This window comes from Lithohypha guttulata, assembly GCF_036872675.1.
Source record: "Lithohypha guttulata strain CCFEE 5908 chromosome Unknown scaffold_2, whole genome shotgun sequence".
NCBI classification, from domain to species: Eukaryota; Fungi; Ascomycota; class Eurotiomycetes; order Chaetothyriales; family Trichomeriaceae; genus Lithohypha; species Lithohypha guttulata.
In genome coordinates, this window is record NW_027042751.1 from 3,874,102 (window position 1) to 3,889,351 (window position 15,250).

General features: G+C 49.8%; 6 protein-coding genes across 6 annotated transcripts; 3 read left to right on the forward strand and 3 right to left on the reverse strand.

Annotated features, from left to right (window-relative positions):
• Nucleotides 1–2,483: 2,483 nt before the first annotated feature.
• On the reverse strand, nucleotides 2,484–5,603 carry LTR64_003528 (uncharacterized protein; the record flags this gene model as incomplete). Its single annotated transcript, XM_064897884.1, has 1 exon — nucleotides 2,484–5,603. One exon carries the CDS (start codon nucleotides 5,601–5,603, stop codon nucleotides 2,484–2,486), a length of 3,120 nt encoding a protein of 1,039 aa, XP_064756834.1.
• A 635-nt stretch (nucleotides 5,604–6,238) lies between these two features.
• Nucleotides 6,239–7,588, forward strand: LTR64_003529 (uncharacterized protein; the record flags this gene model as incomplete). Its single annotated transcript, XM_064897885.1, has 1 exon — nucleotides 6,239–7,588. The coding sequence occupies one exon, from the start codon at nucleotides 6,239–6,241 to the stop codon at nucleotides 7,586–7,588; it is 1,350 nt and encodes a 449-aa protein (XP_064756835.1).
• A 524-nt stretch (nucleotides 7,589–8,112) lies between these two features.
• rpl13 (60S ribosomal protein L13) lies at nucleotides 8,113–9,026 on the forward strand (the record flags this gene model as incomplete). Its single annotated transcript, XM_064897886.1, has 3 exons — nucleotides 8,113–8,115; nucleotides 8,175–8,414; nucleotides 8,604–9,026. The coding sequence occupies 3 exons, from the start codon at nucleotides 8,113–8,115 to the stop codon at nucleotides 9,024–9,026; spliced, it is 666 nt and encodes a 221-aa protein (XP_064756836.1).
• A 540-nt stretch (nucleotides 9,027–9,566) lies between these two features.
• On the reverse strand, nucleotides 9,567–11,816 carry LTR64_003531 (uncharacterized protein; the record flags this gene model as incomplete). The annotated part of the gene is made up of 1 exon (XM_064897887.1): nucleotides 9,567–11,816. One exon carries the CDS (start codon nucleotides 11,814–11,816, stop codon nucleotides 9,567–9,569), a length of 2,250 nt encoding a protein of 749 aa, XP_064756837.1.
• A 345-nt stretch (nucleotides 11,817–12,161) lies between these two features.
• On the forward strand, nucleotides 12,162–12,973 carry LTR64_003532 (uncharacterized protein; the record flags this gene model as incomplete). The annotated part of the gene is made up of 2 exons (XM_064897888.1): nucleotides 12,162–12,559; nucleotides 12,652–12,973. The coding sequence occupies 2 exons, from the start codon at nucleotides 12,162–12,164 to the stop codon at nucleotides 12,971–12,973; spliced, it is 720 nt and encodes a 239-aa protein (XP_064756838.1).
• Nucleotides 12,974–13,200: 227 nt separating this feature from the next.
• On the reverse strand, nucleotides 13,201–15,081 carry LTR64_003533 (uncharacterized protein; the record flags this gene model as incomplete). The annotated part of the gene is made up of 1 exon (XM_064897889.1): nucleotides 13,201–15,081. The coding sequence occupies one exon, from the start codon at nucleotides 15,079–15,081 to the stop codon at nucleotides 13,201–13,203; it is 1,881 nt and encodes a 626-aa protein (XP_064756839.1).
• Nucleotides 15,082–15,250: the final 169 nt, after the last annotated feature.

The window sequence follows — 15,250 nt, forward strand, 5'->3', positions numbered from 1 at the left end:
GACTCACATGAGCCGTCAGCACACTAAGCATGAAGTAATCAATTCCGCATCTCGTATTTGCTCCGTCGCATTAACCACATACACACTGTCATCACCGTACCTGCCAAGGTTGATCTCCATCTCAGTTCCACAAACTGCTCGTATCAGATAGAGGACACGAAGCCAGAAGGAGCAGTATTTGGAGTCTGACAAGAAGCAAGCACCACAGACAGACAAGCCTAAGCTTTGAGCCTCGTGAGAGGTCCCATCCGTGATGCTTGTTGGCCTCCTCGTCACGCTCTTCATGCAAATCCCTCAGACCTCAAAGTCCTCACCAACATGAGCAGCCTTATTTCAGACTTTGATGCATTAGATCAACCCATCGGCAAGCACAGCTCGAGTAGTAGTGCTCACAGCGACATGCTGTCTGTGGAGAGCACAGCAGATACAGTTTGAATCACCTCTGCAGCGTTCTCGTACTCAAAATAGCCCAATAAGTCTCCGATTGAAGAACAGTAAGATCCCACATGTAGCTGACATAAAGCCCCCTCATGCCCCAGAACCTAGGGCCATCGACCCCCGACCAGTCACTCACAATCGCACGCAACACCTCAAGCGATCTCAATCACAACCGAACAGCCCTCGGAATAGAATCCCATGACCCGCCTTACTCGTGTGTAATGCAATAACTTCGGCGACCGTCTTTGTTTCTTCTTCCATAAGCCCAGCTAATAAGCCAAGTATTGAAGAGCATTTGCCATATTTCAGGGCAGGACGCACAAATGACATCGAGCAAATCGTCCTCTTCCTGTCGCAAGACAGGAATCATCATGTTCAAGATTGATGCCTTGACCACTCATCGGCGCTCATCGTTCGCTTCATGTAGCATGAAGGCGATGACTGACACGGTTGATCGAGATCCCTGCAGAGAGGGTACGCTTGCTTTAGCGGTTGCTGCGAAGCGCGTTTGCTGGGTGAGCTACGAGACTGAGCTCGTGTGGTACGAAGGCAAGGTTGGAGAGAAGTGGCCACAGCTGTCAACAGGTACAAAAAACCGTGAAAGGCCGAGTCGGCTGGACAACAGCAAGCGAGAAGGATGAACTGGCAGATATTGAGGGCATCAAATCGTTCGAACCTGACAACAAGTAACATGATACTTGACCCGGCCAGTGGATTCTACTAGAAATGTCGCAACCTCGCAACCTCGAACAGTATGTATGTAAGCTTGTGCTGCAGTCCTGAAACACAGTGTCCTTCACACGGTCATATGATAGTCCTGCTGTCTTCTCTCTCCTGTACTCCTCAACCACGCTCAACGCCGACGAAACATCTCATACTGATTACATATATGTCCAGCTTAGAAGATCCGACGCGCGTCCCACACGGGATCTTACCATTTGACGCATAAATCCTCGTCTTTCTCTGCCTCGGCTTCAAGAAGCATCAGCTCTGGACGTTACCGCCCACTTTTGACTCAACCAAACCTTTCTCAACCGTTCTAACATCCCACCTTGCAGTCAAGCAAAGCAAAACGCCATAATAGGCAAGCAGGATACAGGAGAAGTTTAGTCGGTGAGTACGTAACAATGCCCGATGGGGACCGCGAGGCTTCGAACCGCAAATTGGCTTAGGGCTTAAGTTTGTATTGTGTATTCCACCTCAAACTGAACTGATCTCATCTCTGGCTCTTCTGGATCCGTGCTGTGAGGTCCGATGAATTGAGATAAGGGCCCAATTTGAGGATTCTCGGAAGAGAGCGGCACGCACATAACAAACCGAGGGAGGTTGAATTGCATAAGTAGCTCGGCAGCGGAGTCGGCTGGGGTCATGAGGATAGAATTCGAGGTTGGTTCTGCTGGTTGCAAGGGAGGCGTTGTGGTAAGCGTTGTAGGATTGCTTGTTACAGACCAAGATCAGGCCAGAAGCTCTGGTAACATTGGAAAACCAGTGCAGTTGTACATGTGTAAGATTTGTCGGAGTCAGTCCACGAGTGTCAAACGCTCAGCGGAGACATATTGATTCGAAAGACGCGTCCGCGTTGTGCCAAGAGAACGCGTTGACACGAGGTGGAAAGAGTGTCCAAAAAGAGCCGGCTTCGCCCATGTTAATAGCACGACGACAGGACTTTCCTGCATTCAAGAAAGAGGATGGCTGATTTGTAGTAATTGTAGGTAGTGTCCTTCACTATTGTTGTATTCTGGAATCTGGCACTACTGATGCTACAGTTGTCGACTTCGAACAGATGCTTCCGTACCAGTGCCACAATCAATTAGGGTAGGCTCTGCCTGGAACCCAAGCGATGGCAATGGACGAAAGATGTGGTAACTGAATAAAAACGTCACAGTCTATATCTTCTGCATTCATATTCTTTACGTTTTGAGCTCAGCCTGGTTCACGCTCTTTCTGCATCCTTCTCCGTATTCAGTAGCACTGAAACATCCTCCTTCATCTAAAACTGGTGATACAAGAAGTGAAATGCTAACAAACCCTCGTGTTCTACCTCATTACACGTGCTCTGCCCACTCATCCGGCACATCCTGACTCGGCACCATCCTCCTCAGATCCTTTAGTACCGCCTCGGTCCCCTTCTCAATCACAGCCAGTCTCGGCACTCTAAATTTGTTTCCTAGACACTCGAAAACTCGTAATCGTCCTGCTTCGCGCTTACCACCAACGTTGCCTAACAGCCCTATCTTGGGCGGCAGACTTTCGATCCCGTTGTTGCGGATGTCAAGCACCTCCAAACCGCGCACGGCTTCAACATCGATGGACTCGAACCAGTTGTCGCTTGCTAGCAAAGTAGTGATGCTAGGATACCAAGCGCGAACCCACGGTATGTGGCCGCTGAGCCTGTGACAAGAAATGTTCAGCTCGCGAAGCTCGGGAGCTTTGAGGTGAGAAGTTAAAGTATCGAGCGTGGTTAGGCCGGTACTGACGATATAGAGGCTATGTAGCAGGGGCAGGTGAACTTCGGTACTGATGTAGTCGGTTGAGTGAAGTAGAGGATTATGACTCATATCAAGCGACTTTAAACTCCAGCGCACCGACGGGTGCATAAGCAGCTCGACGGGAAGAGTTGTAAAGTCGTTGTTAGCTAGGCGGATAGTATGAATGGGTGATGCCAGGTCAACGTCTTCAGGTAGGAGACACGATAGACCACACGAAGAAGCGTCGAGAGTGCCTGCCTTGGGCTTTCGCAGAGTTGATGTTGACGTGGCTGAGTCTAAAGCTGATGGATTGCAGTTAGAAGGTGCTACCGCCTTGTTTACGTCCATTTGAGCAACGTCTACCGCTTCCGACTTTCGAGCGAAGCTTGTTCGGATATCTTGGACATCCATGGTGAGATACTTTTTCTCACGTAGTGGGTTGCCCGCAATATTGAAATTCGAGAGATTTTCCATTGCAGCTATTTCTGATCCGATAGTGCGAATATTGTTGCTACTGAGATCAATGTTCCTGAGTTTCGTCAAGCTATACAAGCCCTCTGGGATTGAAGTCAAGGCATTGTTTGACGCGGTTATTGTCGTCAAATTTGCACATCCCGACATGTCTGGTAGGGTATCAATGCGGTTATTGTGTAGTCCCACAGTTTGCAATAATGGCAACTCGAAAAAGTTAGAGCAGAGATACTCTATGTTGTTGAAAGAAATGTCCAACGACTGCATCTTCTCGAACTTGTGTATGCCCTGACCGGTAAATGAGCTTGTAAGCATATTTCTGGACAGATCAAGCTCGATTAAACTTTCTGATGGAAGAGACTCGAGTTGTATGGAGCTGAGTCTGTTGCCACCTAGGAATAGCCTCTGCAAATTTCGCAGCTCTGATATGCTGGAGGGCAACTGATCTAGCTGATTGTCGCTGAGATCTAATACCTGCAAGCTAGGCAGACTGAACGACAAGGACGGCATATCGCCATGCAGACCGTTTTTAGCCAGTCGCAATTCCTGCAAATTTGCAAGCTCACCGATGATGCTGAAAACCGTGATGTCAATGTTGTTGCTGCTTAAATTGAGAGTTCTGAGCTGCTGCAAACGTCGAATGCCAATCGGTAAGGAGCGCAAGCTGTTACCATGTAGGTCAAGTATTTCCAGACCTCCAAATTGATTGCTCTTCTCTGAGTCTTCCAACATCTCTTCTTCTGACCAATCAGGAAACACAATTTCAGACAGGTTCTCGATCTCGTTGTCGGCGACCATCAGCTTCTTTAGATCCACAGTCTCAGACCAAGCGATGGGGCTATCTTCTTGCAAGTCATACATTGTCAGTACGTCCTCAGGTATACTCTTGAGCGACATTGCAGACAAGTTAAGTGTACCAGTTGCGATCGCATTCTGTATCTTCTTACGCAGAGACTGTCTACCCATATCGATGATGGGGATAGCCGGCACATCGTGGATCGAAGATTCCGCCTGCACGTCTTCAGTCCCTTGCTGTGATCTTCTCATCTCTTCCCTTCGAGCGGCCTTAGCCTTTGCAATAGTATCCCTGAGTGTTGCGGAAGATTTCGCCGTGATGGGCAGGGCTGTTTCTTCCTTCCAAGGTTCTTGAGGTACTGTCGGACGCTTCGTCGGTTTCTTGGCCAGTGCCGCTGGCTTCGTTGCAGATCTGCTCATTGCGGCTTTCGAGGCGATCACGTTCTCGCCTGGACTTCGGGCTTTCATCAAGCCGGTATGTGTGGATATGTCGCCATATGACGGCTTTCGCTCCATGGTATCAGGTGTCGTGGGCAGGTCAACGAGCTTACCTGTGGCCGGCTTGCTCGTCACACCTCGTGACGCTGTGCCGCGTAGGTCATATAGTGACTTGACTTTGGTCGCTTGTCTCGTTGGCCGTAGTCGAGGCTTGTCTTCCTTACTCATCACGATGGCAGTAGAGACGGATCGACGACTCTCTCTTGGCCTGCCAATCTTGGAGCTAGCGTCTCTCACGAATGCACGTGGTGGAGTGTAGATGTTCTCAGGGCCAGGCGCCGTCATTGCATCTTTAGACGGAGTGGTGGGCTTACCAGGAGGTCGGAACGGTCTCTTGCTTGGACTTGCAGGATGACCTGATGATGGAGTTGAGGGAGTCGTGGGACGATTATTTCTCATAGCCGAGGCGGGTCGAGACGGAGGACCCATTGAGCCACTGCTTTTGACAGTACTTGATCTTCTTCGAGTTGGAGACGGAGCGGGTGAGATTTGTGACAGCGTTTCGACAGTCCTCTCCGATAGTGATGGTCTTGGCTGGCGTTTCTTGGGTTGCCGGTTGTCGTCTTTGCTGTCCGGTGCACTTTCTGCATTCTCGTTGCCCTCGTCGATAATGGCGAAGTCAGATTTGACATTTGGTGGAGTAATGTCTAGACTGTTCACATCGTTCTGTGGCGAGGCTGTAGTCGTTGTAGAAATAAGATTAGCAAGTCTACTTGTCCATCCGAACGACGGTTGCCTAGGGACGTGGTTGCTCTCGCCAAGTGGTCTCACAACCTGCTTTTTCGAATTTGAGGTGGTGATATGTGGTAAGCGTGATCTTTTGGCAGACTCATCGTGCTGGCCGGATGTAGGTATTGACGAAGCACGTGCCATAGGTAGTCGTGAGATGGGTCGAGCTATATTACTTTTCTGAGATGCTTGTGCTTGGTCCATGCTTGCTCCTTGGCTCTTCTTCCGAATGTGCAAGCTCGGATGACTCACAAGCGAGAGGACCACGTTACACAAAGTTCAGTAGTCATGAAACGTCTTGAAGTTTCATTTGCTTGGTCGATCAATTTTCAGAACAAGGAAAGGAGATAGCCAGGTATTAGATGTTTGTGCCCAAATCAGCTAAAGCCCATTAAAATCACCCGAGCAACGACCAGAAGCGCGACGGCAGACCACAAAACATTAGTTGGGACTAGCATTGTGGATATACTCACAGCACAGCAATATCAAATTGCCTCTTGCTTGGCCTGACTGCAGCTGTTCTATCGGCCTGGGTGCTCGACCAGATAGCTGAACAGGTGACCAGCCTTTCATTTCCTCGAGGTCATCCACTCAGTGTAGTCGACCACCACTTCATGCTTTCCTGCCACCACGATAACCATGCTATGAGACGGAGCTTAGTCGCCAGAACTATCATCCGACAATTCATACCATATCGCATCTCCCGAGTGTTGGTTCGAGTGCACACATCGCGCAACGCACAAGTGACGGCAGCGAGGTACCCCACCTGAATCGAGATCGACGTTGTACACCGATCCAGTCGTCTGTACCAATTGCGATTCTCTCCAACTCTGCTAGCCATGTCGCAACATCCCGAGAAGAGCGATACCATTACTGGTCCTGCGACGCCTCCACACTCTGGACCAGAAGAGGCAGACAAGACTTCAGTACAACCAGCCGGAGTCCAGCGCACAAGTATGACACCTCCACCAAGCATGCTCAAGGCACAGGCGCAGCTGAGTAACGATGCGCCAAACAGTGTGATGGCTACCCCTACCACTACTCGCAGGAATGCGACCAGGGATCTGCCTTCGACTGACCGCATCGAGCGCGCTGGCTTAGAAGAGTTGCGCAGTATGGCTCAGAACCTTGTGAACGACTTGACCGATGCTCGTATCAATGCTTCCAACGCCCGACTTCAGCATCATCTACTCTTGTTAGAGACGAGCCAAGCTGCCGAGCGAGCTGAAGTGGAGAGGCAGCTGTCACGAACTCAGGTCGATTTCCTCAGGGTTAAGCAGAAGAAGCCAGAACAAAAGCCTGCTCCGGCAAGTGCACCGGCGCAACGCCCTGCAGAGTTGGACACCATTAACCAGAGTATGAAAGAGCTTGAGAGTCACTACGAAGCACTTGAGGAGTTATGCGGCCAATTACAGCGGGAGAAAGAGTTGCAGGCAGAACGAATACAGTCCTTGACAGAGCACAATGTTCTCTTGGTGAAGCGCATCCGGGAGAACAGAGAAAACTTCACTCGCATTCGAGAACGATCTCCGGCTGTGCAGACTGCGAGAGAGACATACACAACTCCTCGCCGCAAGTATGCCAGGTACCAAGATGATACACCAGCTCATGCTCCCTTTGCTGCACTCATTGCGGCTGATCAGCTTCTGAGTCAAGAGACAGCCAGTGTTTCGTCAACACCTACCAAGGTTCACGCCGTCCGTTTCAAGCCTGGCCATACACGAGGCGCCCACTCTTTGTCCTCGATCAATACGGCCCAACACGCGAGTCGTCCTCTTACTTCGGATGGCTTCTTGGGTTCACAACTCGTCCTGTCTGCGCCTGGCTCGCAGCTCGTCATGGAGTCGGCTGAACGCGAACATCATCATCGTGATCGAGATAGCACCATCTCCATTTCCGACAATGACGCTAGCCAAGATCCTGCGCTTGTGGCCTCTCAAGCTAGTTCATTAGCAGCAGATATGCTGCGGAAGAATCCTTCAACCTACGAGTCTTTACGTCAATCGCAAGAAGCTGAGCGATCTAGCAATCTTCTACAGTCACAAATATTCGGTCCTGTCAAAAAGCCGTCGACCGAACCTTCAGCAGCGAAGTTGAAGAGGCAGTACGGATTCGGCGAATCGCATCAGAAGCCACAGAAGAAGGTACGGACAGAGGAGAATGTTGGTCTAGGTATCGCAGCGAGATGATAACCGGCCAGGTGGAAGGGTTCACGAGCTATGTACACAGCAATTTTTGAATGGTTGGGCGCCAGCTAATGATGTTATGATATGGTCTTCGTTGATGTTTTATATGTATGGCGCTGGAGATGGTCGATAATTTCGCCAGCACTCATTGCTACTTCAGTCTTTCGTTTATCGTCGTCGAGAATAGCGATGCCACATTCTACGACCAAACAATGTTCGATATCTACAATGTGGAGCCTGTAGTACTTTCTGAGAATAACCCTTTGCCCATGAGCTAGGTTGCTGTGTGACTTCGTACACCTTCGATAAGTGTAAAGCATTCCAGTATCTTGTGATCGACCGTAGAGCTCTCCCTTACCCAACCCTACCACTTCGAGCCTCGCCAAGATTTTAGCCTACCATTTCGCACGCCAAGACCTGAAACTGCGAGCCGGCCAAAGACTTGACGAACTTCGACATTTGCGACCGAGTAGCAATCCGCCAACTCGTTATTCTGTCCAGCTTATTGTGTTCGTATCGCCGACAAAATGGTACGTGATCACTTCTCACGAAATAGAAAACAAATCAAAGACTAACCCACAACTCTCAGGCCATCAAGCACAATAACGCCGTTCCCAACAACCACTTCCACAAGGACTGGCAGCGAAGAGTCCGAGTGCACTTTGACCAGCCAGGCCGAAAACACCGAAGACGAGTCGCCAGACTTGAGAAGGCCGCAAAGGTCGCTCCTCGACCCGTCGATCGACTGAGACCTGTTGTTCAGTGCCCCACAATCAAGTACAACCGAAAAGCGAGAGCCGGACGAGGTTTCACACTGTTGGAATTGAAGGTATGCAGATTTTTCCTGTCGGAGTGAGGATTGAACAGAGCTGCGACGATTGTACAGCGAAAAGAGTCAGACAGTTCTACTATCTGTTCTCCAGCACAAGACAGAGGTTTATAGCAGTCTTTCACGCGCAGCTCGACCTAAACAATTTCTCTCTCAAAGAAAAAACAATACTAACACAACCCTCACCAGGAAGCCAAGATTCCCCGCAAACTCGCTTCAACAATCGGCATCTCCGTCGACCCCCGCCGCACCAACCACTCCGAAGAATCCCTCAAAGCCAACGTCGCCCGCCTCAAAGCCTACCAAGCCCGCCTCATCCTCTTCCCCCGCGAATCCGGTCAGCACAAGAAACTGGACGCCTCCGAAGAGCAGACCAAGGGCGTCAGCGACGGTTCCTCAAAGACCATCTCCAAGATTGCTGGTGCTTTCGCCGTGGACAGTGGTCTGGGTCAGGCACATGGTATCTCCGAGGTGAAGAGCAGTGATTTGCCAGAGGGTGATGAGGGCGCGTACAAGAAGTTGAGGGAGTTGAGGAGTGAGCAGCGATATGCTGGTATTCGGGAGAAGAGAGCTAAGCTGAAGGCTGATGCTGAGGAGTCTAAGAAGAAATAAGTGAGCGGTTGACGTGCATCAATCGATCTGAAATGATGTGAGTCGCTGGCTACTACTACTTCTTTGAGATGGTGGTGTTGACTGGGGTCCTTTGCTATGTCAATTCGTGCAAGGATATGTCGACGATGTGAAAGACTTTTGTGCCGACGTCCCCTCGTGGCCTGAAGTCAAGCTATATAAATTCGAGCTCGAAATTAGGCGCTTCTATTTCAAGATAGCGACAGGCAAGGAGATGCAATGGTAGCACAAGGACTTTCAAAGTACTATGGTTCACTTACATGAGTGTGACCAAAAAGAAGCAGGTCCGCACGACGATATAGGATCACTGAAAATCAAACTTCTCAACGCATGCTTCTCGTCCAGAGATCGGTCTAGAGAATGCTCTGTGTCTCTATTTACCTATCTGGGCATGATTAGAAGGCTCTTCTAATTGACGGCTCACCAAAATCTGCTTATTGTGTACAGTGCCGATCATATCATATACGACATTGAATCATGTTCATCACATCATCCTAATATACACCTCCTCCCTAGCCACCACTAATCAAACACAGTCATCCTCCTCGCCCTACTCTTCCCCTTCCTCATCGTTCCCTTGTCATGATCCTCCACCGTACCCGCCCCAAGCAGCTCCCACACTTTCTGAAAAGCCACCACAACCCCTTCAATCTCCTGAATCTGTCGGAATAAATTCTTAGTGTGCTTGACGGTATCTACACAGAACCCGACTGGACATATATCTGTCTCGATGGCTGGCTGACCGATCCAATCCAGGGCAATAGAGTATTTGAGCATGATTTGTTGGGTGTTGCTGGACGATCGACGGGTCCGAGGTTCTTGCTGCGGCTTTGGTCCGATGGTGAAGGAATGGAAGGATGTGTTGAGGTAGGGCAGAAGGGCCATTGCTTCGTTGATGTTGGAGACGACACTGTCGAGATGGGTGATTGTGCCGTCTGTGTTCGGGCTTGGATCTTGGATGTTCTGTAGGATCTGAAAGACTTTTGCACGCTTAACGTCCTCTCGGAAGTAATGTCCTATTCCTGTCGCGATCGTAGCGAGATCACACTTCAGTACTGGGTCCTCAAGTCTGGTTTCTATCCATTTCCTGAGCACATGTGGGATTTCGTTGTTTCTAGTCAACACAATTTCCATGACGTTGCAGCTCGTGTCCATAGTGGATTCAAGATTAACGTCCAAGATGCTAGCTGGCCAAGGAGCAGGAGCTGTGAGGGTAATCTGATGAGCTGTATGTTGAGTGTTCCCGATCGTCTTTTCATTGGTACTATGAGAAAGCTGTAGACTGCTTTGTGCGAAAAGGTTTAGGTATTTCGAGGCCTGTCTACTGAACATCTGAGCATCTTCTTGAGGAACTGGCCATGTCGAGGATGCTATTGGAAGAGCATCGAGGAGTAGTTCGAGAGCTTCCTCGACAGCTTGATCGGACCGTTCCTGTGTCGTTGTTTGCTGCAGGTTCTTACTGACGGCTTCTATTCTGCCGCAGTTTGCCCCCAGAGTCTCGAGCTGTGCTTGTAGTGCTTTGAGCTCTTCAATTTTGCCTTGGACGATCGGGTCGTCGCTTTCGTCTGCTATATCGGTGGACTCGACATCTTTGGGTTGTGCAAGGTTGGCGTTCGCATAAGTCGCTTGTTCTTCCTTGTCTGCCGGCATGTCCTCTGGCTGGTATGGATGGGGTGTTTTTCCTACTGCTGGTTCAGCTTGTTCCCTTCCGTCAGACCGCGAGTGCTCCAGTTGTTGTGGAATTTCCGATTCTGCTTCTTGGTCAATACCTGAAGATACATGCTCTGTTTCATCTGGTGAAGCCTCTGGCAAGTGCACTTCGCTATCCGCAAGCTGTATTGCAGTCTCATTCTCTGGGTCTTGCTCTTCATGCTGTTGAGCAGCTGTATGCTCGCCCTCTGATTGTGACAACTCTAATATTAGCTCACCTAAACCCTCTTCCTCGCGTGCCGTCCGCTCATCCTCGTCACCAATCCCACTTGCGGCCTCCATTTGTACAACATCTTCATCGTCCACCTCAAGTGGTGCTGGCGGCGTAGGTGCGACATTCCTTGGTTTCAACGGACTACTCGTAATGGCTCCACCTCGTGCTCTATCTCTCCTCCTCCCACCTCCACCTGGACTACTTGTAAGCAGACCTCTAGGTCGTTCTGGAACTGGGTCTTTCCCCAACTGGACTGGCGTAGGTGGTAGTTCTACAGAACTGCTTCTGCGAGATCTTTCTGCAGCGATTTTGCTTGCACTCTTGACCAATTTCGGCACTATACGTGGAGAAGCGACAGGTGAAACCCATCTACGACGCGGTGTTGGAATTTCGGGCTGGACTTCGGAGATGACACGTTCGCCAGGTGTAGGTCGGGAGGAGGAAGCTCGTGGCACTATGTCCCTGAAGACGCTCGCGATATCTGTTATCACGTTGCTGGCTCTCGGGGTAGCAGGTGTACGGTGTACAGGTTCAGGTGCTCTGTCTGACACAGAAGGCTGAGGTTGCTCCGAACGCTCGTTCTGTGACCAAAACAACGGTTTGTTGTTCATTACTGCATCCAGTAAACTCTGCCTTCTGTTCGGCACGGACTCTCTTCGCTCTTTAGCTTCTTGGGTCTGTTGTAGAACCTTAGGATGCGATCTAGCAAGAGAGGACTTCGTAGGTGATCGATACAAGTGTCGCTTGGGCGTGACGTGTTTCTCAAGTCGTGAAGTCTGGGTGTCCTCGTCGCTGATAGGCACATACGTAGTGGGTGAGGTTCGTCGTCGCTTTGCTGATGTTGACATTGTCACGACCGGTCAATAAATCCCCACTACCAGAGTCCATGTGCTGCTGCTGACTTTTTGGCGATTTCATATATGTTTCAGCATGATTTGTTGCAGCTCCGAGACCTGGGAGGTAGGTGAAACGAACTGCTTACCACTCTCTCGACTGTACCGCGACGCGTCTCGAGTATGCGGCATGTCTCGTCAGCACGTGCTCATGACGTAGTTTTCCACTGACGGGCAATATCACAGATGAAAGAGCTTCATCGATAACGACTTTCGATTTTACTTACTAGCATCCAGCAACGACAACAACACAGAAAACTCGACATGTTATGACCCAAGCCATCGAGAATCACATGCACGATGTCCAATATATGCACACAATGCCACCTCCTAGCACGGCGACAACTACAAGCTCGCCTCTCAAAACATAGCAATCACACTCGTAGCATCCACGTCTCAAAACCACGCGGTGAAGCTCAATACAGTCCTCGGGAACTAGGTGATTTCTATAACGACATCCTCTCAACACCGCTACCAAAAGTAGCACAGGCCAAGACCGAGAAGCAGGATCTACCAGAATGGGTATCGACGTCTGGACGAAAGGACATCGAGGAACGAGCCCGCAAACTGTTCGGAAACATTGAAGGTTCAGGTTATCAGCGGTCTCAGTCTGATACACCAGATGCGACGTGGCGGACGATAAATGGCGTGCCTATTCCACCTAGGCCAGGGGAGCCGGATAATTGTTGTATGAGTGGGTGTGTGCAGTAAGTAGTCGTTCTCGTTGCAGTTCAGCAGCTTTGGCTGTGCGACTTGAGCTGGAAAGCTGATTGTTTGATTTTTGTTGTAGCTGTGTCTGGGACGATTATCGTGATGATGTCGAGTCCTGGGCTGCCAGACTGAAGGAAGCGCAAGCGAAAGGTTCCCAGAGTGGTGAAAGTGTCACAAAAACTCCGAAGATTGGATTTCCACGACCCGAGGTACAAGCATCATCTGGCAGTATGGACGATGATGGTGGAGGGAGCGAGGCTTTATGGCAGGCACCGAGTGTAGAAGCTGATCCAGACGCTTTATTTGCTGATATACCAATAGGAATTCGAGAGTTTATGGCAACAGAGAAGAGGATTCGAGATCGAAAAAGAAGCAAGAAGGAGAAGTTGACTGCGGACTAAGACCTATGAACTACTGCTCTAATCCTTCAAGCATGTCTTTCAGAGGTGCTTGATGCACGCCAGATCTGACGGAATTCCATCTATTGATCCATTCCATCACTACGAAACTAAGTGGGGATTTATTGAGTCTGGGGTCGAATCTTGTTTCGACACCGGCAGCAGTGGCAACCCTCCGTACATCGAACATATCATCTAAAATTGGCACGGCTGCTACAACATATGAGTGTCTAGGTCAATGACAACTGATTCATCACAGTATTCAAGTCAGACCCAGAGTTTCTCATGTTATGAACCATGAATCTTATATTCTGGCCTGCATAAGATTCAGGCTGACTCATGACATTCCTCACTGTCTGTTGGACGTCTGTGTTGTGCAAAACTTGCAGGACAACTTGCTTACCTCCGTTCAGAGTAGACAGCAAACCTAGCGCAAACCATACTCGCTGTGCTACAGGTGGGTCCGCAATTTGGGCTTTTGTGGCCATGAACCCGAAGATCTTCGACCACTGGTCTAGAGGGAAGAGCTGAATGATCGCATCGAGGTTGAAGAGTTCTGAGTATGTGGGAGCTGAGGATGTCTGCTGAGCTATGGTCGCGCAAAGTTCGACAATGAGCCTTCCGATTTCAAGACATATCGTATCTTGGCCTTTATCGAAGAGCTTGAAAAGGTCACTCATGATGCTGTCGTGGTGCTGTGTGGTGACGAGTAATGCTGGTATATGCTCGGGATGACCCTTAATCATGAGCTCCAAGAAAGTGACTGCATTTGTAGGAATCTCGTAACCAAGACCCTGGCGTGTCAGGAGGTGGTGAACTGCCTGCATGAAGCGCATACCGAACAGATGTCTCCGCAACGACCAAGTGACAGCAAGCTTCGTCGCGACGGCCAAAGCGGGATGAATGATAGTCTTGTCTGTTTCATATTTCAGTGTATGAAAAAGCGCAGGAATGAGATCTTCAGTGGCTAACAAGTGTGCTCTAGCGTCACTGTTGATGAAGGCATATAGCATGATGTATGCGATCGTGCCTTGAAACGGGCTGATATTGACGGAATGGCATAGTATATCGAGTGACTGCCGAGCGACACCATATTTCGGAGGGTCAGTGAACTCTGGCATTCGACAAATCTCATAGACCATGCTCAGCATTGTTGTCTGCAACTTCGTCATGGTCTCGATGTTGTCTTTCTGCTCCTCTTCATCTTCGCCATAATAGCCAGGCATGAGATCTGGGGTGTCGGCTGCTAGTGCAAACTGGAAAATTGACCCCGTTGAGGCAAGGTATGTCTTAGCAGCACTTGAAGCTGAGATTGCGAACAACGATCTTACGATATTTGCACGAGCTCTTGCGGAGTAGTCGGCCACGTACTGGCCACCATCTAGAGCAAGCAAACGTTCAATAGCTTGGTCATAGTCACAGTCACGCTCTTCGAAATTTCCTTCTAGAGCAGCAGCAGGCCTCGCTGCCATTTCAACCAATTCAGCCAGATATTCTTTGATGCCATCCTCACAATCAAGCACGACATAAGGCTTCAGGAGAGCTTGAATGCCGGAAAAGATGCTGAAGGAGGGAACATCAGCCCTTGCAAGACGTTCTTCCGCCAGGGTGACGTGCAAGTGGTCTTCGGAAGTATGATCCGAATTGGTGTGAGCTGGCTCGTCGAAATCAGCGCAAACATTGTAGATTGTAGGAATGACTATGGTTGAGTCTTCACCTTCGACAAGTATCTTGACAAGGGACAAGAGACCCCCTGCTTGCAGGACTAGCCTGCGATTCTGGTTGTTGTCAGCACAGCAGTTTGCTATCAGCTTGATCAGGGCATCGCTGGTCTCTGGGCTGGGATTTGGTTCTTGGCTGTCAGCATAATCTATGAGCATTTTCACAGCAACACCAAGAATCGACGTAGAGCCACTGTATGAGACAGTCCCTCGCCCAAAAGCTTGACGCCATTCTAGAGCGTACGGCGAGGATTTAGAAGCTGTGTAGAGGGCTTGCCATAGGTTGTTGGTTTGGGCATCCTGTAAGATCTGCTGCCCATCAGCAGGACCTGCTAAGAGGACGTCTCGTACTAAACTCGAGTACTCCGGCTGTGGGCGTGAGGGAGTCATAGCCAGCCTTCGTCAGCAAGCGATCATGATTATTGAAAGATGTGTGAGGTAGTAGCAGACCTTGGCGACTCGAGCAGAGTTGTAACCACTAGTCAGATGCAGGAGCCCGATATCGTTGGTGGCATTTATGAGCGACCGTAGAAGCACGAAAGTCAAACACCCCTTTTGT